The sequence below is a fragment of the Mastomys coucha genome, unplaced genomic scaffold (assembly GCF_008632895.1).
Source record: "Mastomys coucha isolate ucsf_1 unplaced genomic scaffold, UCSF_Mcou_1 pScaffold22, whole genome shotgun sequence".
Classification (NCBI taxonomy): domain Eukaryota; kingdom Metazoa; phylum Chordata; class Mammalia; order Rodentia; family Muridae; genus Mastomys; species Mastomys coucha.
This window is the reverse complement of record NW_022196905.1, coordinates 63,959,972-63,986,672: the sequence shown is the minus strand read 5'-3', so window position 1 is coordinate 63,986,672 and position 26,701 is coordinate 63,959,972. Positions and strand designations below refer to the sequence as shown.

The following is a 26,701-nucleotide window of genomic DNA, read 5'->3' as shown; positions in this document are numbered from 1 at the left end:
CCTTTCTTTCATTCGGTTCCCTTTTCTTTTTCTGTTCAAGTTGCACAGTTCGATTTTATCGCCTCAGATAAAACGGAAGGAAAAACCATACAGATCAAACACCGAATTCTCAAAGGTATGATTGGTTTGGAATTACAAGTTCCTGCCAAGAAAAAGCCCTAAAGGGGGAAAACCTCAAACTGCTCCATTTCGTTCCTGTCTACAATGGAAAGAAGGCAGCAGTTCCTTTGCTCCGGGCTAATGTAAACTTTTTATGGCTCTTAGACTGAATCTTTCTAAATCACCAGGTAAGGAGAATGTCTGGACAAAGAGATTAGGGAAAGCATTGCTAAAAGAAGGTAGGGGGTTTCCTGAAGGGTAAGGTCAGCCCAGGGCCCTCACTGATCCGATCTGGGCAGGTCTCCAGACCTCCTAGCTTGAGGGGAAACTGGTCCTAATTATGGTAGCGCTGAGGAAAGAGAGGTACACCCAGAGGGTTAAGGAAATCAAAGAAACTTCCTGCTGTGTAATTCCACGTAACGAGCGTTTAACATGGTCCTGCGTGGATGCGCTGATGACTAAGTAAAGGCGTGATTAGCCCCTTCGCCCTCCAGTGGGAGCCATACATCGTTACCTCTTCCAGGCAAGCCACGTCGCTCCACTAAGGATGGTGTCGGGGGACCAGCGGCAGGGAGCGGCCCGTGGGACCTAGGGCCTCGCAAACACACACCATTCACAGTTCAGCACACACACTCACCAGCAACCGCCCCCTAACCCTTACACCAGGAAGCTCACTGCCTCTGGAGAGCAGCTCCTGGCAGGGTGTGGGCTCCACTCCTCCAGCGCGGTGTGGGCGCGGGCAGTGGCGCTCCCAGGCGCACTGGGGTGCCCCGCGCCAGCCAGGCTGTGCTGCCCCAGATGCCCAGAGGGCGGCGGTCGTTTGGCCAGGATTGAGGTGGGGGGTAGGGGGTCCCCTATTCCTGGGAACCTCCTTAGTCCTCTTTCTTAGGCTGGCTCCTCCTCCTTCAGGCGCGGGGCTCGTGCCCGCTGCTGCCTGCGCGCATCGCGCCTCCGCGCCCCCACCCCGGCTCCTGCGATCGCTACTCCCTCCTCCTCTTCCTCCTCCTCCGCCCGTCACCGCCACTACAGACGCCTTCGCCGCCTACTCCTCGCTTGGCCACGACTCCTTCAAGCTCTCTGCTTTCACCAGCCCATCCGTTCACTGCACGCTCTTTAGGCTGCTGCAGTCTCTCTCTCTCTCTCTCTCTCTCTCTCTCTCTCTCTCTCTCTCTCTCTCTCTCTCTCTCTCTCTCTCTCTCTCTCTCTCCTCTCTCAAGTTTTCAGTGGAGACAGATTCAGAGCCACTGAAGGAAAACATCTACTTCTGCTTGCTGTTCAGGTAGGGTCGCAGACGTTGGTGGCAACGGGGGACCTGTGCTCATTCCCCTCTGCTTCGCCCGCATGCCACCCCCACCCCACCAATCCACTCCACTCTTCACGCTCCTTCGATACGGAGGCTCAGGTTCTCCTATTCTCTCCAGCCTTCAAAATCGAATTCCCAGAAGCGTATATTCGCAACTACAATAAAAATCCAAGAGCCAGTCCGGTGGAGGCTGCACGTTGGCCCGGCTCTTATAGTCTCCAACTTTGCACACACAGGCTGCGCTGCCTGCCTGCTCGGCGTCTGATCCTGAGCCTCATGCTCTTTTGATAGTCTTGGCTCCAGAGCAGCTGTCAAACGCATAGTTCGTAGCACTTGATTTCCACCCTGCTGCCTCTTGAACATGGACGTGGGCAAATGTGAAAGGGCAGGGAGAATGATTTGAATTTGATTTTCTATATTTTTTGCGGGGGGTGGGGAGGTGGTGGTTGTTGTAGAGGAAAGTGAAGACGCGAGACCGCAATTCACACTGTAAGGAAAAAAAAAAGACTAATGGGAAAGTAGGCTGCTTGCTGCCAGCTTTTCCTGCTGTGGCTGCAGAGGTGATCTTCCTTGAGCGGGTGAGGCTTAGAGTATCCAGCTCTCCACCTCTTTCGCATACACTTCTCCAACCTATTCCTTCATAAGCTCCTGTGTCAGTGTAGAGTCCCCGGGTTGTCATTTCATACGTGCATAGCGAAGTGGTTTTCAGAGGATGGGGCTGGGGGAAGTTATGGGCAGAGGAAAAATGTGCTAATGGTGTCATCTTGTCATTTAAAAATAATAATAAAAAAATCCTTCCCCCCTTCCCTGTCATCTAGCCCTATACCTACCTAGTAGAGAAGAGTAACATACCTTCCCAATTGAAATGGAATTCTTTGGGGTTACTTCTTTGGTGGGACTGAGAATAAATTTAATTTAATTTTGTTTTTCTTCCACAGCTTCGCAAACAAGGAAGATGAAGACAAAATTGAGCACCTGCAACGTATGGTCTCTGCTGCTTATTCTCCTAGTGTGGGACCCAGTCGGGTGAGAAACTGTTTTTATTTCTTCATTTCAGGTCTGGGAGTGATTTTTTTTTTTTTTAAGTGACACAACTGCATCCACACTCTTTAAAAGACTAGGTGTTTTGAGGGATTATTTTGAGTGGAAATGGATTGTACAGGAACTTGACCTACTAAGTGTCTGAAACTCTAAAAAGTTTGCCGATTCTTCTTTTTTTTTTTTTAAGCAACCAAACACAAAAGTGAATGGGATTTTTTTTTTCTATTTGAGGTATTTAATTGAAGAAGCAACTATCCTAGCAGGAATATATTAGTCTAAAGAATGCCTGTCCTTAAGGTATACATAGTTATACCAAGATCTGCTAAGAAAGCTAAGCTTTCCTTGAAACAAACAGAAAAAAATAATCAGCTAAATGATTTAAGTAGCAACTTAAGCTTTTTTTCTTTCTGTTTCTTTCTTTGCATTTTGTAGTGACACTGGGGCATCTATAGACAGTGTAGAAAACCTAACTGATATGTGAGTCTGAGACCTGTAGGTGGAGGCAGCACACAACTAGACAATCACAAACGCTGAAACAAAAGCACATTTATGAGCCAACTTTTTTATCTTATAAATTTAGAGATAATTTGTTTTTCAGATGGTTAATGATTAAAAGAGTAGTTCCTTCAAACACTTGAATTTTCTTTTGCCTCTTATCTACACAGAAATTAGTTTGATTGCTTTAAGTAATATCATATTAATTGTAGTCTTCTCTGATTTTTTTTAAAATAAAATCAGCAGTGGGTATATTTCATTGAGTGCATGTAGGGAATGGTTTTCAACCCAAGAAACATTAAAATATAAATTTTGTTAGAATTCTTCTGTAGCCATTAATTTTTAATAAGTGTTATATCATTTTATTATTCCCTTTATGAGTTCGAACCAAATAATGTTTAAGATATTTTGGGACAGAAAAGAAATCTATTTGGAAATAACTTCACTTAATTGGGAAATGTCCTCTATGACTAAATATTGACTTTAGAAAGATAATCTGAACTATAATTGAGAAATAAACACCTCCAGTTGAAACACTTCAGCTAGACTCTTGTGACTATGTTAGGGGCTGGCTTTAAAATTAGAATGAGAAACTTTTGAAGGTAGAGTATATGAATTGATATTCTTACATAACTTGATGATGTTCATCTTCATGTCTACACTTCAACATTTCCTCTGCTCTTCAAAATATCAGCTTGAAGTTTGCTGTCAATTTTATTGTATTATAAGTATTGTTAGCTTCTGGCTCTGCATTCATTTAAATGTAGGTAGTCTCTGTCAGTGATGCTTCATATGATATATATTGACTGTCATGTAAGTACATATGCTCCTTGACTTTAAAGGCTTGGACAGTCGATTATCAATTAATGAGCACCAAGAACCAGCACTGACAGCTTGACTAAATATCACTCTACTCATCTTCTGTTCTATATTTGACCAATAATGTTCATGACAGTATTTTATTCTATTATATAAATGATTCCTTTTTGGGGACAGCAATTTAAATCTCTGAATCATTCTGAGAAAAAATGGCAATGGAAGGGGACACTCTGTTTTATACATTCAGTTTCTTTGACCAAATTGCTGTCACAAAATCAGGTTTCTGGCTTTATGACAGAGAAATAGTGGAGGAAAAAAAATCATTGCTTCTAAAGCTTTGCTGGGGTTTTCTTAAGACCCTTTTTCTGGCCACAAATTTATCACCAGAGAAAGGGTAATTGGGCACTTTTATCTTTATGCAGCCCCCTTATTACTCCTCTGAGACCACTCAAAGGACTCAGCCTCTATAGAGTGTGTGAGGGTGTGTGTTGCTCCTGCCTTCAGACCCCACCTCCATCTCCTGGCTACACTGGAGCCTGGCAACCTGCCAGTGGAGTTCCCCTGATGTCTATATTACACTTGGCCATTGGGTGGAGGTATATCCCAAGTGAGGAAATTACCTTCATCTAAAAATGTGAAAATCACAAGAGAACAATAATGCTGTGTATGAGAATGACAGGGAATTTTTGTGCCACCAATATAACAGTTTGTTTTCCAATTAATATTCACAACACTGAAGAATTACTTCACAAGTTTTTCTAGTTATTTCATCCATCTAATTGCAAAACAGTCCTGCTGATAATGTCTGCAGATGAGAATCTACAAACATGGTGTGTTGTAAAGAATAGATTTTAGGACTATAGTTCTTACAGGATGCCAAGTGCTAGAAGTCTCAGAAGTGTTACCATTATTCTTTTGATATCTTAACATTTACTGTTCTTTTTTTAAAACAGTATACTTACCTTTCCCATAAGTTTAGTGCTACTTACAGAGTGAAAAAGAGAAAGAAATTGTGTCACTAATGGCTGAAGGAACCTTACATTTAGTTAAATTCACATCAAGGAGAAAGAGCATTTTGGCACTTAGCCAAACACTATATGTACATATACGATATACAAATGTGTAAAACTATCTGTTTAGGTTCGTGCTGGCTAACATCCAAGAAGATGAGGCTAAAAATAACATCACCATCTTTACAAGAATTCTAGACAGACTCCTGGATGGTTACGATAATCGGCTCAGACCAGGACTGGGAGGTAAAAATAGTTCTCCTTTATTTTAAACCTTCAAAAAACAATGGCTTTACAAGTTAAAAGCAATATTCTCATCTTAATGCATGCCAGGCATGAAGAAATTGTCAAGCCTTTGAAGTCCTAGAGAATAGAAAGTAAGAAGCACAAAATAAACATATAACTTTCCATTGCACATGCCTAACCTATTTAGTTATATATTATGTAGAGTGTCCATATTTGTATAGGTGTGTGTGTGTGTGTGTGTGTGTGTGTGTGTGTGTAAACATCCTATTTTCTATGCAGAGAATATATCTGTTTGTATTATTTATCTGATGTGCCTGTATAGTATTAAGTGTTACTAAATTATCATTTTTTTACAAATGCCCATTTTCAGATCAGCAAAGATACACAATAATAAGAGAAATGAAGATGTTGTAAACATGTAGTGACTATCAACCTACTTTAGAAAGTTGATACAGGCGACTTTCAGGCTTCAGAATCAATTTCCAAGTAAAAATACTGTTTTTAAATCTAAGAGACTAAAGGAAATTAGAGTAGGCCAGTGTCTTAAGTGTCTATTACTGTTCAGAGTTTTTAAGTAACACTAAAATTAGATACAAGTAAGCCTAGAGGTGGGACTCTTAAAAGTATCCCAAGCCAAGATATTGTTACTCATGAGTTTTTAACAATGCTAAATGCTTGTCTATTTGGTCAGATATAGGTATGTTACTTAAAATGTTAATGATGAAACTCTATGTGATAAATATGTCCACGTACACAGTTATTGCAATGCTTGCTTAATTGATTCAAAAAATAAGACAAATTAGCTGAACATTCTGTGCCAGGTGATGATGAGTACAGTTTGCATTTGTTCCAGCATTAGCAGCTTTGTAGTGCTGATGACAGGATTTGTATCAAGTGGGGCCTGGTGACAAACACCTGTGGTCTTAGCATTTGGGAGATAGAGGTAAGCTGATCAAGCATTCATAGTCTTCCTTAGCTACACAGGGAGTTCCAGTCTAGCCTGGGGTACATGTGACATCCACAAAATGTTATATTCACTCAACATGTGGAATTTTACATAAGTAACTATTTTGGATAAAGACAGTTGTTCGTTTTCAGGTATCTTTGAAAATTGTACAGAATGGCTTGACAGTGGCAGGAAAACAATCAAACAGACCCAACCTTTTAAACAGTATGTCATTTAACTATGTTTTGCTATTCACATGAATTCTTGAGTGACAATTCAAATTTAAAAGAGGATCCAGGGAAGAACAATATTTCAAAAACAACACAGTTGACACAGTGGCAGGTTGTATTTCCAAGAGATTTTTTTTTTTTAGGAGGAAAAGAAAAACAATTTTCTAACAGAAAACATAAAAAGGAACACTGTATTTCCTTAATACTGGCTATTTCTAATTAGTTGGAACATAAACAGCTTGGAAATTACGGTAGAAAATGTGCCAATAAACTATTACAACACTCATGCTAGAGAAACAAGACTAACACAAAACTGTCCTAATCTGTAACGGTGGTTTATGATACGGATTGTACAAGGGCAGCTCATCTCAAACAGAAATTTTGATCTTTAAGTAAATTGCCTGGTGCAAAATAAATTGTAAAGTGTAAAAGCTAGACCTTGAACTTCATTGTTTTTCAGTTGAAAAATGATTTTTGCTTTGGGGTTGCATGGCTGGGCAGAGTAAGGTACCTATTTTCACTTTCAGATATTTTATGAATTCTAATTTTTAAATACTACTTCTTACATTAAAAATTCCATTAACTCACATTTAAATATGGACCCCCGTTGTCTTGGCACTTGGCTTAATGGAATATATTGTATCATTTCTTAGATTACTCTTTTCCGTCCTCAATCTCTTTGTGATGTTCATCTACTAATCTTGCGTGGTCTGATTACTCTTATTGCCTGACACTGCTTTATGTGTGTCACTCTCTTCTCTTGATCCCATACTTTCGATGGTCCCAATTTGATAGATACTATTGATGGTACTGGATGGAGCATACATAAGTTGAGGGTCAACCTATATATACAGCAGTGTTCTCCTCCATACCCCGCTATGAAGGTGCTAGAGCAGAGAAGCCTTGTTTCCTCTGATTAAAAGTGTGTGCAAAAGGCAGCCATAGTGTTGTGAACTTTCTGATAGTGTCTGTTCTTTCTGAAGTAATGCTGTTGCAGAAAATTGTTTTATACAGTAACAAAAGAGTGGTACCCAGGGGAAAGTATCACATCTATTTTTTTTTAATTCAATGATCTAATCTCAGTTTTTTTCAAAGGGCATAAGCCTTGGAATTATAATGGTGCAACCTCCACCTTTGAAACATGTAAATATTTCAAATGCATGATGTGTACCTTTCTATTTTATAACTTGACTAGGAATGTTGCACAATAACATGGGCTACATAATATTTCAACAAATGCTATTTTCATCCCCCCCATAATGGGATCAAAACAAACAAAAAAAACCAATCAAACAAAATAAAACAAATACATTAAAAAGAAAACCGAGTTCCCTGCAGTCTGCTTCTCGGGGTACATTTTCCATATTGTCAACTCCCATTTATCTGGCACCTCAGACTTCACTATTTGCCTTTGACAATCCATATCCATCTGCTCTTTTGGCCCTTGGCTATAATATCTCCTGTTATTACAGTGACCTATGTCTCTTCTTAGCTGATTGAAATACTAACATTCTTATGAAAGCTGTTACGACACTAGTGGTCTTTGGTGCAGACCAAAGAAATACTGAGATTCAATTCTATCTGTTGAATTTCTTTAACAGTTGCTGTTTCCATATCTTACTTATTACATATTTCATTGTATTATTTATTTCATTTCCATGTGCCTCTTAGTATCTTAATAAGATTGTAAGGATTTTTGTGTCAGAAATCCTCTGTGGTTCCTACCACTGGATATTGATTTGCATATTGTGGCCATAAAATAAATGTGGATTTCTAGGTTAAGTTTCTGCCACCTGGAAAATTGAAATGCTTGCACCTGGTTGCCTTTGTTATGAATGCTTAGGTAAGTAGTGGGACTTATTGAGAGAAATGAGCCCCTTACTCAGAAGATTTAACACACCAGCTCTGGTTCTCAGCACTTGTGGAAACTTTAAATATTCTGCCTCTGTAGATGCACACTTATTATTCCTGAAATAAGGTTTATATTACAATTCTTTTGATCAAATGTTGAGTATGCTGTTGTATAGAATTGCATATTAAAAAAATGATGTACATGTAGACAACTAGAGAGTGACTGAAAATAACTGAAGGCCAGTGAAAGTTTTCTAAACAGATTCTTGCAAACTTATTATAATAGCTTTTACGTTGCAACATACATTCTTTTTATTTTTAATTATGTCTATGTCTGGGTGCTGTGTGTGCATATGAGTGCATGTGTCCCTGGAGGTAGGAGATGTCAGATTCTCCTTGAGATAGAATACAGGAAATTTGTATGTGCTAGGGAATGAAGTCAGGGGCTCTTTGAGAGCAGCATAGACTCTTTACTGTCTAATCAGCTCTCTATCTAAAAGCCTTAATCTGAATACGCATATGTGAGTTTAAATAGAGAGTTCAGGTAAAAAATCTGTCACAGTCCATAAATCAATATAGGAAATGGCTTATATTCAATTCAGTAATAACACACTAAAATGAACATCTTCATTGATAGCTAATTAGATAATTAATTAAAAGTGTTACTTTTATCCTTTTATAATACACACAAACACATATATATTTATATATATAAATATATGTATAAAGAAAAGTCAGATTTTAACAATAAGTTAGTAAAGTTATTCATCTCTCTATACTATTAGATCTCACACAGAGAAGTTCCTTAGACACTCTGAGACTTGGTAATATTTTGGGGGGGGGGTGATATAATTCCGAGAGAAGGACGGTATGTTGAAATTAAGATACATGGCACAGGTTACACAATACATTTAATAATACATTTTTGAAGGATTTAATAATTAATGGTAGATTATTTTTAAGATGTAAGTCAGATCATACCATTTGCCTGCTCAGAGCTCTCTGCAATCTCACCCTGCTCCCCCTGCATCGGATATCTGTGCAGCCCTGGGTAATCTACCTTCCATTCATTCTTTGACTTCACCTCACATAGCCCCCTGCTTGCAGATATCTTTTCAGTTACCCTGGCATCTTTCTTGTTCTGGGAACATATCAGGACACTCTGTGGGAGATTTTTTTGTTGGTGTTTTCTTTGCACATAGAATATTCACTGATGCCACTCACACTGGCTAACCTAATATATCGTGTAGCATAATTGTCCCATCAAACTTGATTGCTCTTACCTAGTTTCATTTTTCCTAGACACTCTTAATATACAAGCTAATTTATTTATTACTATAAAGTTAATTGCTTATTTTGTCTTTTTTAAAGACACAGGTAGACTGTCAAGTCTATAATTTTTTGCGAATTTTCTTGCATTATTTACTGTTAGATCTCTCCTAATCTTCTAGAATGGTGGTTCAGATCACCACCTGTGAATCTCTAGAATGAACTTTAATTCCAATGAATTTAAGATTTAGCATGCAGCACAAAAAGAATTACCCATACATTTTACTTTTTCCTTAAGAGAAATGCAATAGTTTTTACCAGGTTACCATACTGTCCTTTCAGTATTGCTGCAAACGTATTTAAAGATAGCACTTAAGTGGGTTAGAGCAGTTTTGCTACCAAATTATTCAAAACCTAATGATTCTTCAACAAGCTAAAAGTATGATCTGAAATGATTGTCTTGTCTTATTTCTACTTTTACTTCCTATCTGTGGAAGGGGAGATTGAGTTCTATTTATTTGCCTTATCTCTAATAAAGATGTTGTGTGGCTAAGCTATCCAAAGAGTTGTAAGAAGCATCATGTGGCATGCCACTGGGAAGTAGGAAGAAAAACATTCGGATATGTACAAATATCAGAAGCCATCTCTTCGTGAAGTCTGTCTCTTAGGATGTGGTATTCTTTGAAAAACACACCAAGGAAATAATTATAGGTCTTATAGGTTTACAATCTTACTTCTTTATGAGATTGGAAACCCAAGGCAGAATTGCCCCTTAATCTTGTCAATGAAGATCATACATTAAAATTAGCCAGTACTTCTTTTTTGTTTGTTTGTTTGTTTGTTTGTTTGTTTTTTGTTTTTGTTTTTTTGAGACAGGGTTTCTCTGTGTAGCCTTGGCTGTCCTGGAACTCACTCTGTAGACCACGCTGGCCTCGAACTCAGAAATTCGCCTGCCTCTGCCTCTGCCTCCCAAGTGCTGGGACTAAAGGTGTGCACCACCACCGCCAGGCTAGCCAGTACTTCTTAATACATGAATAAAGTTACTCCTTTATCTTCCTCTTAGATATTGGAGGAAGCAACCTAGGTAAACTTATAGTTTTACTTTTCTGAGGAATCTTTCAAATTTGTTAACTGACTTAAAAAAAAAAAACAACAATCGTTTTTAGATAATTTTCTGGGGTCATTGCCAGATTGCGTGTGTAGACGGGCCTCATATAGTTATGACAGCTAACAGTCACAGTGATGCTCAGCAATGACAACTATTAGAAATGACAAGCCTTGACATTTAAATTACAGATGCAGTCTGTGAAATCTAGATTGAGTACCATGCTTAACTGCATTTTTGAAAAGTTGTTTTAAAGAGCTCATCTAGAAATATTTCCCTAGGATTCTTATTTTATGATCTGAAATCATAAGACGTTTAGTGTCTACAGTTATGAAAGACATGAGGTTAAGTCATTGATTTCAGGGCTGAATGTCAGTTTATAAGTTCAGTCTTATCCTTAGACTGCAGATAGATGTGTGACAGCATGTTTCTATAAATTGTGTTACTCTAGAATTTATTAAAAAATTAACATGGGCTATTCAAGCTATACCGAAAAAGTTGAAATGTTTCTCAGCTACTAGGGAGGCCAACAGGGAGGGTCATGAGTTCAAGATTAGTCTGGACAACAGGATGATTTTAGGGATAATGTGTTGTTTTGTTTTGTTTTGTTTTGTTTTGAGATAGGGTTTCTCTGTATAGCCCTGGCTGTCCTGGAACTCACTCTGTAGACCAGGCTGGCCTCTTACTCAGAAGTCTACCTACCTCTGCCTCCCAAGTGCTGGGATTGAAGGCATGCACCACCACTGCCCAGCAGAATAACCTGTTCTATGTAACAAAATTATATAGTAAAATAAAAAAAATAATAAAAAATACAGGACTGGATACACAGCTCAGTAATAACCAATACCCTGAATACAGTTCCTGGTTGGAAAAGCAAAAAGATTTTTGAAAGCAAATGTTTATGTGCTCTCAGAATGATTTGTGATATGTATTCAAAGTTTTCTGGCACAAAAGACTTTAGAAGTGACCTGTAGGAGGGGTTTGTAAAGGAAGGGCCTATGACTCTGGAAACAATTTAGAAGAAATGAAAGGTTTGTATTCTATTGTCAATCTCATGTAAGGATACTTGAGAAGCAAAATCTGGTGAGCTACTACTAAAGTCCTTGGGTTAGAGGTGTACAGTACATTTGTTTTATATATATATATATATATATATATATATATATGTATATATATACGCATATATATGTATATATGCATATATATGTATACATATGTGTGTATGTATTTACTTATTTATTATTAATGACCAAGATAAGCCATTTTTAGGGTCCTGAGTTCTGTTGTCATATGATTTTAACTGAATAATTTTTGGTTTGGTACTCAAACTTGGGGTATTTTTTGAAAACAGAGGCAAAATGAATGACATATTTGTCTATTGGGGGCTTATTTTACTGTGTACATCTGAGGCTTTTAGGTAGTGTTAAGTAAGCAGAGGATGAAGTCAATATTTGTTGATAGTGTGATGGTTACTGGCTGTAATTAATATGTGGTACAGACAATATTCAGTATTACACTTTCTTTGGATGACAAGTGACATGTAAAACTTGTTTACTTTTTAGCCAATAAAATGTAATTTTTTGTTTTGTTTGGTTTTGGTTTGGTTTTGAGAGAAGGTCTTATTGTTCAGTCTTGGCTGACCTAAAACTTGGTGTATAGGACAAGTGGGTCTGGATCTTTTGTCTCTTGAATCCTGAATTAATGGGATGCACCACATCCCATCCTGGTATATTATACAGTGATAATGAAGGAAGACAATGAGTTTTTCTTACTTATTCAGTCCTACTATGTCCACCTACTTTTGCATAGTTAAGGCGTCTCTAGAAACAAAACCAGTACACAAAAGAAAAATTTTCTTTTGATGCTTTTGTGATTATCATGAAATGCAGCAATGTGGAATAATCAACTGATGAAAATAGATTTGTTTATGAAACAAGTTGCATTCACATAAAGCCCACTACATAATGTTTCTGACATTGCGAAAGCTAAACTAGTCTGGGTGGTGTCAGAAACTTGAATGGAAAGAATTGGTTTTTGCAGTGTGCCTAGTGATGATAATGATTTGAGACCTAAGCATACGGAAAGGAAGAGGTAAGGGAAAGACTGCAGACTATGTTACAGTGTGTGTGGAAAAGAGGAGATTTAGCTGGACTTTTAACAAGTTGTAATCCCAGATAGAAATAGTATAGACCACAGAAATCAGGGGTCTCTACTTCTCTTAAAAGCTGCAAAGTCTGGCTTTAGCCTCTTCCCCTCCCACATACAGTTGAGGTTGAGTCCATGGCTCCTACAGTATAATCATGCATCTGGCCAGCTTTTGCTTGTGTCTGAGACTCATAGTGACTCCTAGAGAACCTCCAATAGGACAACCTTCAGGATAAGCCTGAGGAAGACGATTTCGGAGCCTAATTTGTTCTCTGTAGCATATCCATCCATTTCAATTGCTCTAAAGGATGACTGAAGTTTGCCTTTGGGATTTTTCAAAGTAACAAAGTAAGAATAAATAGGTGCGATTTCACACAGGTATGTAAGCATGTGTCTCTAAACATGTTTGTGTGAGATATCTTTTCTTCTCTATTTAAAAGACTTTGTATGGGGCTATAAAGAAATTCTAAGCCTCTAGCTTCCTGTGGTGCAGTACCACTAGGCAGATGCCTACTCTGGACATCATTTCAGTTTTGTCCAGGGCCTTCTTAGGTCTCTCAGTCTTGTATGGGTCTAGGCTACTGGCAAATTCATCTTAATGCTAGGTTCAAGAATAGACTGTGGGTATGTTATATACATCATTCTGTATTCCTATTAGTAATTTATAGTACAACTAGACAGCTTCCTAGCATTTCTGGACACTCCCCCCTTAACATTGTGTTTTTGTTCACACCCTGGAAAGAAGGTACCAAAACAGGGTACTTCAGTAATGGGCAGTGTATCATAGGCCTGCAGAGTTTTACCTAAACTTATTCTCATGTGTAGCTGCATAGATTTTGACTATTTAGAGGGAAGGGTTACTAAATGAATTATAGCAGTGGTGTGTATTAGGCTAGATAGTCTGATGCTTTCAGAGGGTGACATCATTGAAAAGCAAGACCCGTGAATACTACCATTGCTTTATTTATTACTATTTTGCCTCTTGGAGGCCCAAACACATCTTGCTTACTAGACTTCCTTATTTCTATCACTTAGGTCCAGTGCAGTAAAAGCTTCCCCTCTCCCTTGTCAACACTCAATGGATTGAGTGAATATATGCATGAAACACCCATTTGTTTTAAAGGTAGTTTTCATTACTCCACATGTACCATATTTTAAAATATCAGAATCAGTGGAGATGGCCAAATGAAGAGTTTTTAGCAGTTTGCAGCTTATTACTGTTCAATGGAGAGGCTCAAATGAAATTATTTTACTATTTTGTTCCCTAATGTGCATTAAAGTCATGTGGTAGGAAAGATACCGCAGGATTTAAAGATGCTTCTCGTCTCATAGATATGAAGTTCCTTGGGATAAGGGGCACAATAAACATGTGTGTTACCATTCTTAAAATGACTTTGAATGTCACCACATGTTTCTTGGAAAGGACAAGTTACTGAAGTCTAGACAAATCAATTGCTTTTGTTCATAACATAGAACTTATCAAATCTGTAGCTACACACATAGTTTAGCCATTCATAAAGAAGTAGAGGCTCACAGCCATTCATTGCACTGAGAACAAGGTCCTCAGTGAAGGAGCTAGAAAAAGGACCCAAGGAGCTGAAGGGATTTGCAGCTCCATAGGAGGATCAACAATACACTGCTCCCAGGGACTAAACCACCAGCCAAAGAGTGGAACTCATGGCTCCAGCTGGATATATAGCAGAGAATGGCCTAGTCAGTCATCAGTGGGAGGAGAGGCCCTTGGTCCTGTGAAGGTTCTATGCCCCAGTGTAGGGGAGTGCCAGGGCTAGGAAGAGGGAGAGAGTGGGTTGGTGAGCAGGGAGGAGTGCGGGGGGAAACAGGTTTTTTTTTTCCGGAGGGGAAACCAGGAAAAGGGATATCATTTGAAATGTAAATAAAGAAAATATCTAATTAAAAAGGAAAAATATAGAGCAATTTAAATCTTCATATTGAAAATTCTATATTTAGAGGTTTTGTAATTTTATGATAAAAGTAAATACTAAGTAAAAGTCTTACACATGATTATTTTATAAAATTAAGACTCAGAAAAATAATTTGTTAATTACCAAAAACAACAACAAAAAAACCCTCCGAGAACTTTCAGATATCAGTTTAATCGCTAGACGTAGTGTGATGAGCAAAGCTGAGGCTTTGCATTAGATGATGCCATTCTTTTCTCATACCTAGATATAGACTGTTAACAACTGCTTCTATATCTTCTTAATTAAGGAAAATGAAGAATCACGTGTCTTCCTGTTTGAAGAACAAGTCCTTTCTTATGATAGAGTGAATTTTTGTATACTGTCTCCCAATCTGAGATCTAAGAACCTAGAGAACTTCGTGACCCTCAGAGAGCAGGTCTTGTTCTGTCTGCAATAGGGTTCTAGAGTGTTCTCTTTTAGAGACTGATCCTAACACATAATAAATCAAGTACAACTCCATTTAAAACGTCTGGATACTTCTCAGTTACTTTAAGGAAAACACATGTCCGCATTCCTTTTAATTTGTTTTGATCTAAGGAACCCTGAAAAAATAGCTACAATGGAAGTGTAAAATAAAAACAAGTACAGGAGGGACACTATATAGAACAGCATGTTTATTTCTTTTGAATTTCTCATTTTTGATACAACATAGAATCCTGAAAACTTGTTTTTATCTTGAAATATCTTCACTTTTCAGTGTAGAGGTCTTTTGACTTACAACTGACTTGTAAGAATGAACTTAATACTTACACATATTTCATACAGAATGCATGAAGTTTAGCCTACCAATATATTGTAATATATAGACCTTAAAATTCTCATTGGATTTTACACTTTTGTCAGCTGCCATTATATAGTGGCTTTGATATGCTTTTTATATTTGTCATGCCTTTAAAAAATTCAAAGCCTACCATAGGAAAAGTCATTTCCACCTTAAGTTGTTAGTAGGTAAAATTTATTTAAATCTTCTTTATAGTTGTTACTGTTTTGATCAGTGTTTAAAGCATTTTAGAGGCAAAATATGCTTTATATAACATTTCAAAAGTAGTTCTCCATTAAAACAGCCTCTTTTGTTTAAAAAGGGGGAAAATAAATATCTTTATTTAATTCAGGATGTCATTAGCTTTTCAACAGATTAAGTACAAAGTGTTCCAGCACTACTCGAAGTGACATTGTCTGAAAAGAAGCATTTCAGCATTCTTAAAAAAAAAAACTTGTTTGATTAGAATATTATTGAACTGATTTGATATGTGGCCCAAGACAATTCTTCATCCTGTGTGGCTCAGAGAAGGAAAAATAAGGGTGAAGATGGCTCATTTAAAATCTAACAAAATGGTGAAATCTTCCCTTGCTGACATGTAGTTTGCATGAATGCCCATAAAATAGTAAGAAAACTAACATAAGGCTGTTTTCAACTATTTGTGAAGACGGGCAACAAAGTCTAAAGATTTCTTCGAGTGTTTCAAACATTTGGAATGATGCACAGTGTAATTAGAACCTACCTATAATTAGAGAATCCAAGTTATAGCCCAGCATTAGAAAAGATAGAAGATGGGTTATTCTTCTTCTGTATGTCTCAAAAGGGTTCCTAATCAATAATATATCCTAACAACATTCCCAAATATTTGCTTAGATTGTATTTTATGGTGATGTCTGAGTAATATAATATGGATGAGGCTAAGCATTTGGGAATAAGGCACTTGAAGGCACAGACCAGTAACCCAGCTACTAGGAGACTGAACCAGAAGGACCATGAGTTCATTTAGTCTGAACAACAGGATAACTTGTGCTATGCAACTATCAGGGATGCACAATAAATACCCTGAGGATAGTTCCTGATCAGAAAATCAAAAAGGTTGTCAAAGGTTTGGTTGCTCTCTGAATGATGTGTGATGTGTATTTAAAGGTCTTCCTCTGGGACAGAGGAAGACTTCAAACTTAAACAGTAGGAGTGGTTTGGAAGGCAATGACTTATGTCTTGAGAGATATTAAAAAGAGATTAAGGGTTTTTTATCTATTCTCCATCACATGTAAGAATACTTTCAAAGCTAAATATAATGGACTACTACTAAGCTCCTGTGTTAGAGGTCTATAGTATATTTTTATTATATGAATTTCTTAGAAGTTACTACACCAAATTTAAGCAGCCCAGGCACAAGGCAGGGAGAATTGTGATGAATGGAGGGAATTCATTTCTGTTACTGTAATTACATACAGGAACTCTTCAGATTCCCAAGAAATGAAACAGTGGACTAAAATACCCGACAGGTTTACAAGGAAGATTAAAATTTGCATACCCAGAAAGGAAGTCTTAATTAAAAGAAAATGGAATTTCAAGGTTGGTGTTTCAGTCAAGTAGAAGGGAATATAGGAGTGTAGATTTAATTAGTTATCTAGGGCATGTAAGGGTAATCATTGAAGCAAAAAAAATGTGATACTGGGGATTCTATTGGGGAGAATACAAAAATGATTACACAACTATGGAAATGTTTGGCGCATTTGGAAACTGCATTGGGCAAACTTAGGTGTGGACAGGGGAGTGAAAGAATGAGGGTGAATGCTTTGTGGTCACTGCCAAGGTAGTAATGATGAAAATATTACTAAGAGGATGATGTTACCTGATAAGTCAAAATTACAGTTAGGCATCTTTTGATTACCAGGAGCTCTTGACTTAGTACAGTGTACAGGATGGTAAGATCAAAAGTAACTATGCATAAAAGGAAATATACAGGATCAAAAGAAATCTGTAGAAAAACCATATTATTAGTAATTCTTATATTAAACTATGTCACCACTATAAAAATGTGGACTTAGGAGATACATCAAGATAGTTTTTGAGTTCTGTGTGTGTGTGTGTGTGTGTGTGTGTGTGTGTGTGTGTGTGCATGTGTGCATGACAGAGAGAGAGAAGTCCCATTAACTTAATGCTCAGGGATTAAGCTAGACTGTTTGACCAATGATCACCAAAGATCCACTATCTTCACTCTCTTCACCGTGGGATTACAAGTGTGCACCATCGTGACTGTTTTTGGTGTGTGTGTGTGTTTTGTGTGTGTGTGTGTGTGTGTGTGTGTGTATTGAGAATTGAGCATAGGTCCTTGTACTTTCAATACAAGCACTAACATTAACTGAGCTATCTGCCTAGGTCCAAATCTCTGGATCCTTTAAAGGAGAGTATGAGCCAGATGGAAGAGTGAGCAGAAGGATCCTGTTAGCTTTCGTATTTTTCAGCATCCCACATAATCTGTAAGGTTCTTGGAGATATTTTTGGCTGTCACTAAACGGAGGGCATGACTCATAGCTTTAACAGAGAGGGTCACTTAGGATCTATATTACTACGTGTGAAACACACGGATGATGACGTCTTGTGGGGTCTAAGTGTTGACTCAGGATGGGGATATTTCCATGTCCTGTCAGGCTTTTTAATCTACTACTGCACACAACTTTGGATTTTGTCATTTTGGGTAACAGCGTCTAATAAAGGCATCTCTTTCCCAGGCTGCCACCACCAGTTGCAGGAGGCAGCTGCAATTTCAGCTTTTGTTGCCATTGTGTTTTAACAGCTGGGACATTAAACAAAATCTATCAGCAGATGCGGAAGTGGGCAGGTGGATGTTTAAGTGAGTAGATCCAAAAGTTAGTGGGGCAAAAAAACAGATGGCTCTTCATCAAAACTTTTCTCCTCCAGGGAGCTGTTTTGTGGCCCTGTCATCTCTGTAATTTGCTCACTCACTCAGATAGGGTGCTGTGACATTCAGATACGTATGTCTTGAAACATCAGAAGATATGGTATTCCCGAGTAGCTTTTTATACTGCATGTTTAAAGGCAACTGCCAAGAAGGGAAAGATCTTACAAGCATTAGAAAATGATAATCCAATACAGGAGAAAGAATAACATCATGGTCACCTTTAACAATTAACAATGTGCTAACCTGATATTTACAAATTTAATCAATATTGGCTTCATTGTGGAGGTCAGTTTCATATAAACAAGAAACTTGGTGATAGGTGGCTCCTGTCATTGACCTATTATTAAAGGTTATATAAAGAGCTCAGACTCAACTAGGAATGGTTGTGCATTCATAATCCCAGCTCTTAGGAACTTCAGGGGGATGGTTTGGGCTGCTAGGACTGGGAGTCTATAACATGGTCGTGTTTCTAAAAAGAAAATCATCTTCTTTAGTATTTAATATTATCCTTATGTGCACTACTTCTATCTTTCTTAATTATTCTTGTTACACATGCACTCACACACACACACACACACACACACACACATATCCTGAGTAGTTTTTTATACTGCATGTTTAAAGACAATTGCAAAGACAGAAAAGATTTTACCAGCATTGGAAAATGATAATCCAATATAGGAGAAAGAATAAAATCATGGTCACCTTTAGCAATCACATATAAATATATAAATATAACCTGCTGAGTCTATGTAGTATTTCTAATTTGTAATATGCATATGTTATTGAAGTTGACTACTGGTATTGAGAAACTAAGTGTGAACTTATCTCTGGGGAAGACTGAGTTTCCCTCTTTTAGCTGTCATTAATTGCCTATGGCTCTTCATAATCTCAGGGTTTCATTTATTATTATTATTATTATTATTATTATTATTATTATTATTATTACTTTGAGAATTTCATACAGTGAATTTTGATTTTTTTCAGATTCATTCCTTTTGCATTCCCACATAACTATTTTGTCTCTAGTCCCAATTAAGGACAATTTGTGCTGCTTGATATCTTTGAATGTGCAGCCTTCCACTGGAGTATGATCAACTTATAGGTGTTACATGCTTAAATAAAACCTGACCCTTACTTTCTCAGCACCTATCCGTTTCCAAGAGCTTCTTGAGTAGGGGCGGAGCTTCCTACCTAACAGCTCACACTGTGCTGATCCCAGGATTTCTATAGGAGCCCCAGCTCCTAACCATCATAGTTACCCAAACTACATCAGAGATCAATCAATAACTCTACTCCTGTTGTCAAGAGATAGCTTTCCCTTGCAGCTGGTGTTCACCTTTACATTGTAGTTTTATGAAGGTAAGATAATACTTGGAAAAATGAGTAAATGCCTTGGATTGTGTCTACTGGGTTCACCATTCTGCTTTCTAGCAAGCTGTCCATGATTCCCATCCTGTCAGTCTTGGATGACATTTTGAGTATGGAGAAGTACCTCAAGTTCCCAAGCGCTGAGTTGAAGGAATGTTACACTGCATTTCATAACCCCATGAGGCATTCATGAAGAATATGATACAAATACAGAGGTGCTCTAAGCACTTTGTGGACATTATTTACGTTTTGTTTTTAATATCTTTTCCTCTTGACATTAGAAATTCAAAATTTCTCCAACTAAAAGTTGGTGCTTCGTTCTTCATCTGAATCTAATCATAGATATATTTAGTCCCCATGCTAGTATTTTGCAAAATGCTGCTGTTAGATTGTTCATTAATTTAGGTGAGTAATCTATGTAATATAAAATATACTTTATCTAGTCATAAATATACATATGTATTGCTCTACAACCGGCACATGTCTTGAAAAACTAAAATGAATATTACTGAGGTTGATAGTGTGGCTTAGTTGCCAAGTGCTTCCTTAGTATATACAGAGCCTTAGGGTCAATAACCCAACACCCTATAAACCAGATGTGCCTGCAATCCTAGTTTGGAAAGTAGAAGAGGAATAGCCAGAAGGTCACTCTTTACTATATAGCTAGTTCAAAACCAGTTTGAGCTACATGAGATCTAGTTTTAAATATAATGATATGGTGGCAATTTTGTTGATAGGTATACTTCAATTAGTGTAGTTAACTAGCTGGGGAGATACTAATTGAAATTAAAATTAAAGTTGAGAACTAACTCTATATAAATAGTGACTTGAATACTAAATACAGAATTATGCTATACAAGATTTCTCCACACATATAATCTAAAAAGCAGAGAATTAGAAAACTCTTTTTATAAATGAAAATAATGGTAATTATTATTATTTGAACAGACTTTAAGTTATCAAGTCTGGTTTTGAATGCCTAGGCTCAAGCAATCTTATTTTCTCAGCTTTCTAGCTAATTGGGACTATAGTTGATACTACCATCCTTAGCCTATTTAAATTCTTTTTCGTTCCTGTTACACTGGTTGAATTTTTCATGTTGATGAAATAAAAATTATGTTTTATAAACATTATATATATCTTATGTTAGAATATCTGAAACTAACTAGATTTTGAACGTGGAGGATTCTTCATTGGTAAGGAACTAATTGTATTTTTATTTTGAAGAATTAAGAGAAATATGGGCCTTTCATTTGATTTTAGTGATGGAAAAGTATATATTTAAAAACTCACTTACTTTGTATAAGAAAATAAAATGTTTTTATTAAAACTGTTCTTAGATACTTGTCCTAAACAAAACAGGTAGATTCTTAGGCACAAAAAGCATATACCGATTAATCAATAAGCTTTGATAGGTCATTATTATTTCTGTGCCTTGATTTCTAATACATGAAGATTCTAGGCCTACAGACAATGAATGAATATGTTTCCTTCATCTAAAATGCTTTCCCTATTTTTTAGATTTGTTCAAGTCTAATAGAATAGAAAATAAATTTCTTGGAATGGAAATATAAAATGTTGCTTTTCTTTCATTGTAGAGAAATAGAGAGAAAGAGTATGAATCTCACTATAAGGGAGCAGAATAAGGCTTTCTGCCTCTGAAGTCTGTCCAGGCTAGAAACACACAGGTTGCTTTAGTTTTTTGAGCCTTAGCTATTAGGAGTTAGTACAAAATACATATCCCCACTGAATAACAAGTGAAATCCAAGAGTTCTCAGATCTCCTTAAAATTGGAAGCAGAAGTGATAGAGCTGGTGATAAATATATCAAATCATGCTCATCTCTCTTTATGATTCTAAGTCGTGCTCTGCCTGACAGACATGTGATATTAAGGGTGGCATCTCTCCCAAGCTTACCCTTTTACCTCCAAGCTCCATTGGACATTCTCAATCTACTCAACTTAAAACGACTCTTTTTTCCCCATTTTTTGTCTCCACCTTACTCATTAGTTTTGTTCTTTGACTTTCCTTTCTATTCTTTTATCTTAACTGTATACTGAGGTTCTGTATTTCAATCACTTTCCTAGAACAATCTCACTGAAACCCTTACCCTAAAATACTAACAAATGAGAAGATAATTCATCGAATTTGGTTACTAGGTCATACACCATTTCATGATGTGAGTTTGCTCATTGTTGTCCAAATGGTCCTCAATTTCTTATCTATATCATTTTCAAGATCAAGTATAGAACACTTAAAGAGGTCCACAAAGCTTCTTGCTCCTGTTCTCATCCCTTCTACTCACAGCCGTTAGTCCAGATTGATGGGCTCTGAGTGTTTATTTGTTAGTATGTTTTATTTCTTTCATTCACTGAGTTTTTGTAGAAGGTTTTGTCTTTGCTTTAAGCCTGTCCTTTTTTCTTCACGTTCTAGTTTAATTGTCACTGCTTTGAGAATCCATAGTGGACTACCAACAGCCCTCTCCACATGTAGAACCTTTTTATGAGTAAATCACTGGGTTCTTACTCCTGGCAAAGCTGTGATGTTTTGTATGCTGTGTACAAGTTACTTAAATGCATGGATTTCTTACTTCTTGTTTGTTGTTCTATCCTTAGCATGTATGCATCTAGAAGTTAGACACTAATTATTTGTTAACTAGAAGGATTCAAAGATGAGTTACCTAGTTTCTTATATGAATTTCCCAAAGGTAACTTCCATATGCTATATTCAGATTTTTTTTTCCATAAAGGACATGTAGAAATCAGTTACCAAACTTGATACATGAAATTTTAACCAATCTTTGAAAATATTGTCATACATGTTTGATTCTGCATTCCACATTTCGTCAGTGTTCTTAATTGGACATACATGGTCTGAACTCTGGATCTTGTCATCTGTCTCCCCAGCTTATGCTTTCAAATCATGCTTCCCTTTTCTCTTTCTCTCAAAGTACTTTATTTTCATCCTTTTAAATAATGAAGAAAAGTAACTGGATACTGACATGGTCTGTTATCAGACAAAGTGAGTTTGAAATAGCCTCTGTTGCCTAGGTAGGCTTTGACTTCCAATTTCCTGAGATTGTCTTCAGTTTCATATGGATATGGACCTTATTCTTCTGACAGGACAGATGCAGCTTACAAAACTAGTTTTTGCTGTAATGAAAAATTTTAGCTTCCCTCCTGTTTTATATAACTTGTGTATAACCCAGCCTGCTCACTGAGACAAAATGAGTTAGACTCTTTCATACAATGTCATCACTAAAGTCTCTGAGAAAGGATCATTCAAAAATCTAACTAAATTCTCATGAGTGTAGCTATAGGCACATGGAGATATTCATTAAATGGAAGTCAAAATTATGATTAACTTTGACAGACGAGAGAAAGGGAACCTTGTATTTAGAAGGAGAACTCTTGTCAGAAGTAGAAATGGGAAAAGTTTGGCAAGGAGATTGATGACTGTCACAATTTGCCCAAGCTACCCATTGCTCTGGCAATGATAAACTATTCACAATACTTGGTGACATGTTGCATCTCAAGTGAGAATTTATAATTCCCAAACTATTATTGGTGTATAAAATACATAGAGGATATACAAAATTTTGTGTGTGGGGGGGCGGGATTGGCACAATCAGTTGGATATAACTTCAAAGTTATATTTTTATGAGCTCTGGAGACTAAGATTTTTCAGAAAAATAATCTATTAATCATTAGTCTAAATTTTCAATCCTCTTCTTAATCCTGTCTTCTTAATGTGAACATATAGGTGTCTAGTATTTATATTTGTTAATAGTTATTTGAATAAAGCATTCATGGCACATCTACTTTGGATTTATTGGGTTTCCAGATATCTGGACAATTAACATTAAATTTCATATCCAAATTTTGGTTGTTTTAACTTCTTATACTTATCAGAATTAGACATCCTTCTTAGAAACCATGTTAAAAGCTAAAATGAGATCCAACTATTGTGCTTAACCTTATTTTTCAATAGCCTATAAAAGTCAGTAGAGTGACCTTGAATTTAACATAATCAGATAGGATAATTTGCTTTCTTTATTCTTATAGAGTGTCAGGCCATGTAACCAATAATCATACACCAGATTCCATGGCTTCAATTGTCTCTAGAGCATGCATCACAGTGTTCTAACATGACCAAGAAATAAATAGAAGTGCCCATAGTTGAACATGATGGAAATAAAATTGTATTCATTAGTGTGTTTTAGAACTCAGAATCCAGAATCCAAGACTAAAATGTGTATCTATGTTGAGATTTTGCTAAGCTATTATTAGTTTCATGCATAAAGAAGTTACATAATTACATGCAATAAAATGAATATTAAATTAATGATATTTCATAAGTTTTGAGTGTTAGGATCAATATTAAATATATATAATTTATTCTTTGTAAATCCCATGAGATAAGTTAATTGATAATCTCCCAGCTTAAAGATGAGACAATGAAAAGTAGTGTTCACTTCTCTCTTGTCATTCAGCTATTATTAAAAAGAATTGGCATTCCACACAACTCACATTTGTTCAAGTCACTTCACCCAAAGTATCATGCATAATCTCTAAATTTACCAAATGTAATGAATAGTAATGAGAATATCTCTGCCTGGTGTTTATAGTTCAGATTAACTATACAATTATACACATTGATTAACTCCTCTTAGCCTTAGCTTTTTCATTAATTAAAAAAAACATTTATAGAAAAGGTTACAAAAAGTAAAATGTGTGTAATATTCTAATCTAAAATTCTAATGAAAGTAGGCAGTATGTTATAAGTGTGCATTCATAGGTTTCTACTAATTGCCCTTAAATTTTGGTCACTTCCCATAATGCAGAGACCTATTCATAGTTCAGGAAGTGGTACCTTAAAAGCAGTGGTCCTTTGCAAATAGTACACATGGATAAATTATTGAGGGAATTCACTGAGTTTTGTTTTCTTCATGTGAGTCCTTATTCAAGAGTTACCTGTAACTAAACAGGTTTTGTTTCCAGTGATATTCTGTCCATGAATATTCCATAAAAATCTATGATTTGTCCTTGTCTTACTTCAGAATTAAAAGTTAGAAATTTTTTAGCTTACCTTAATGTAAATTAGAACCAAAACTGGATTTCTTAGAAATTATCAGAAAGGCAAGTATACAGTAGACTTCTTAGGATCTAGAAATTCAGTCTCCAGGTGTATCTATATATGTATTTACCTAAAATTAAACATTAAATATATGAGAACAGGAACTAGGTTCCGATCATGATCATATATAATTTACTCAAACTTTGAGTAAGATAACTTTAAAATTAATTCGAGGTAATGTTCAATGGAGAACTATGATGGTTGCTATCACAGCTATTATGATAGACAGTATTCAAAGGCCTCATTCCCCCTTGGTTCTTGCTACATGTTTCACAGTTCTTTCAGAATCCCTAGGGACTTTTATTACAATTACAATTCCATAGGCAGCTTTTGCTGTGTAACGCAGTTGTCTCTGGAAAAGAAAGAATAGCCAAGGCGGGCCTGACCTCCTCACATAAGGAATGATATCAGAGATATTTGGCACAGAGAGACACAGTCTTCATCACTCATGGAAGACAGGTGATGATAAATGCAAATAGCGTCTACAAAATGAGACCTGAAATCCACCTAGGGAGTGAACACCCTACACCTAAAGTTGCATCAGCTGACTTGCCAACAACCACATAGAGCTTCAGAAATGACACAATTCAGTCAACCTTGAATTCAACCTTCTAAGATCCTGAATAGCATCCCTCCTTAGGGGACTTCTGTACTACCAAATTATACATGAATACCGATTTCTCCAGTAAGTGTGTACTAGTTTATTTCAGAGCAATAAACAGTTAATAAAGCTTTTAAAAGTCATGCTTCTTCAATGCTTAAATTAATAAACTTAAAAATATCACCTTATGTAATTATTTAAAAATATCATATTATATCTCTTTTAATCCTTTAAACTATTTAATACATTGGACTCTTAAACTCATATAAGCTAGGTAATATTTGCAGACAAAATTTATCTGTATATTATTGAGACTTGAATTTTGACTTCTATGGTTTTAAGGCTTGATGTATTGTGTGGCCCTTAAGTATGTAGGGACAGATATTTTTTGGATATTATATAATGTCTTTTACAGAGGTAGACTCTGCTGTGCATCCAGTCTTGCCTATAATTCTGAATGCTCATCAGGAAAATAGAGAGAAATTTTATTTGATATTTATGTGATAAGATTACTAGCCATCGATATTACAGTTTTCAATCATTGTATGTAAGTGAATTTTCCTTTTGAAATATCAAATAAAGGTTGAGATAAATTCAACAATTTTGGGGTGTCAATTAAATCTCAAAGCTATCATTTATTTGACTGAAATTGCATAGTACAAATGGCTCACTTTAAAAGTATATTATTGATACATTTATAATGTTAAATTTTATTTTTATTACTTTTCCTACATTTAATAAATTTTTCTTAAAGCCATTTTAAAATTGTTAATATTCATAAGCCTTTATTTAATATGTCATTAAATATTCTTAGAATATTAACTTTATAGCTAAAGGGCTGAACAACCACACATTAGAAATGTTATCTAGTTTTTCTTTAGACATTTATTTGCAAAATTATTTTCTTAGCTTGTAATAGATCACTCTATATTCTCTAACAGGCCACTATCTCATCATAACTTTGGTTAATACATTTCTGTCTCTGTTCTCTGATGGCTTTTCATCTCTTCCATGTTTTGCGGTCTTTTCCTTTCTTAAAGATCCAGTTGCTTCTTGGGTATATGATTCCAGAATCTCCTTCTGACTTCGAAATTTCACTTGAGCTCTGCAAGAGTAAATATCTAGGTCTACCAATTAAGCTTCCATCAACTCAACACCCCACCTGAAACAGATCTCCACTTTATCTTTTTAATCTTTTTTCTTACACTCTTTAATTACTGTGTTCCACTCTGTGTGTGTGTGTGTGTGTGTGTATGTGTGTGTGTGTCTGTGTGTGTGTGTGTCTGTGTGTGTATGTGTGTGTCTGTGTGTGTGTGTGTCTGTGTGTGTGTATGTGTGTGTGTGTGTATCTGTGTGTGTGTGTG

The 26,701-nt window shown here is 36.4% G+C and overlaps 1 protein-coding gene across 3 annotated transcripts in view; it reads left to right on the top strand.

Moving 5' to 3' along the window:
- The first annotated feature begins 218 nt into the window (after positions 1–218).
- Gabra2 (gamma-aminobutyric acid type A receptor alpha2 subunit) overlaps positions 219–26,701 on the top strand; it is a 128,794-nt gene continuing 102,311 nt past the window's right edge. Inside the window, exons 1-4 of one of the 3 annotated variants that reach the window (XM_031342579.1) lie at positions 219–287; positions 1,009–1,378; positions 2,341–2,428; positions 4,898–5,013. In XM_031342579.1, the coding sequence (XP_031198439.1) occupies positions 2,358–2,428; positions 4,898–5,013 (187 nt within the window). In that variant the 5' untranslated portion in view covers positions 219–287; positions 1,009–1,378; positions 2,341–2,357. Of the gene's footprint in view, positions 288–732; positions 1,379–1,961; positions 1,981–2,340; positions 2,429–4,897; positions 5,014–26,701 lie in introns of those variants that run through there. The other 2 variants (XM_031342578.1, XM_031342580.1) reach the window with 2 other exon arrangements.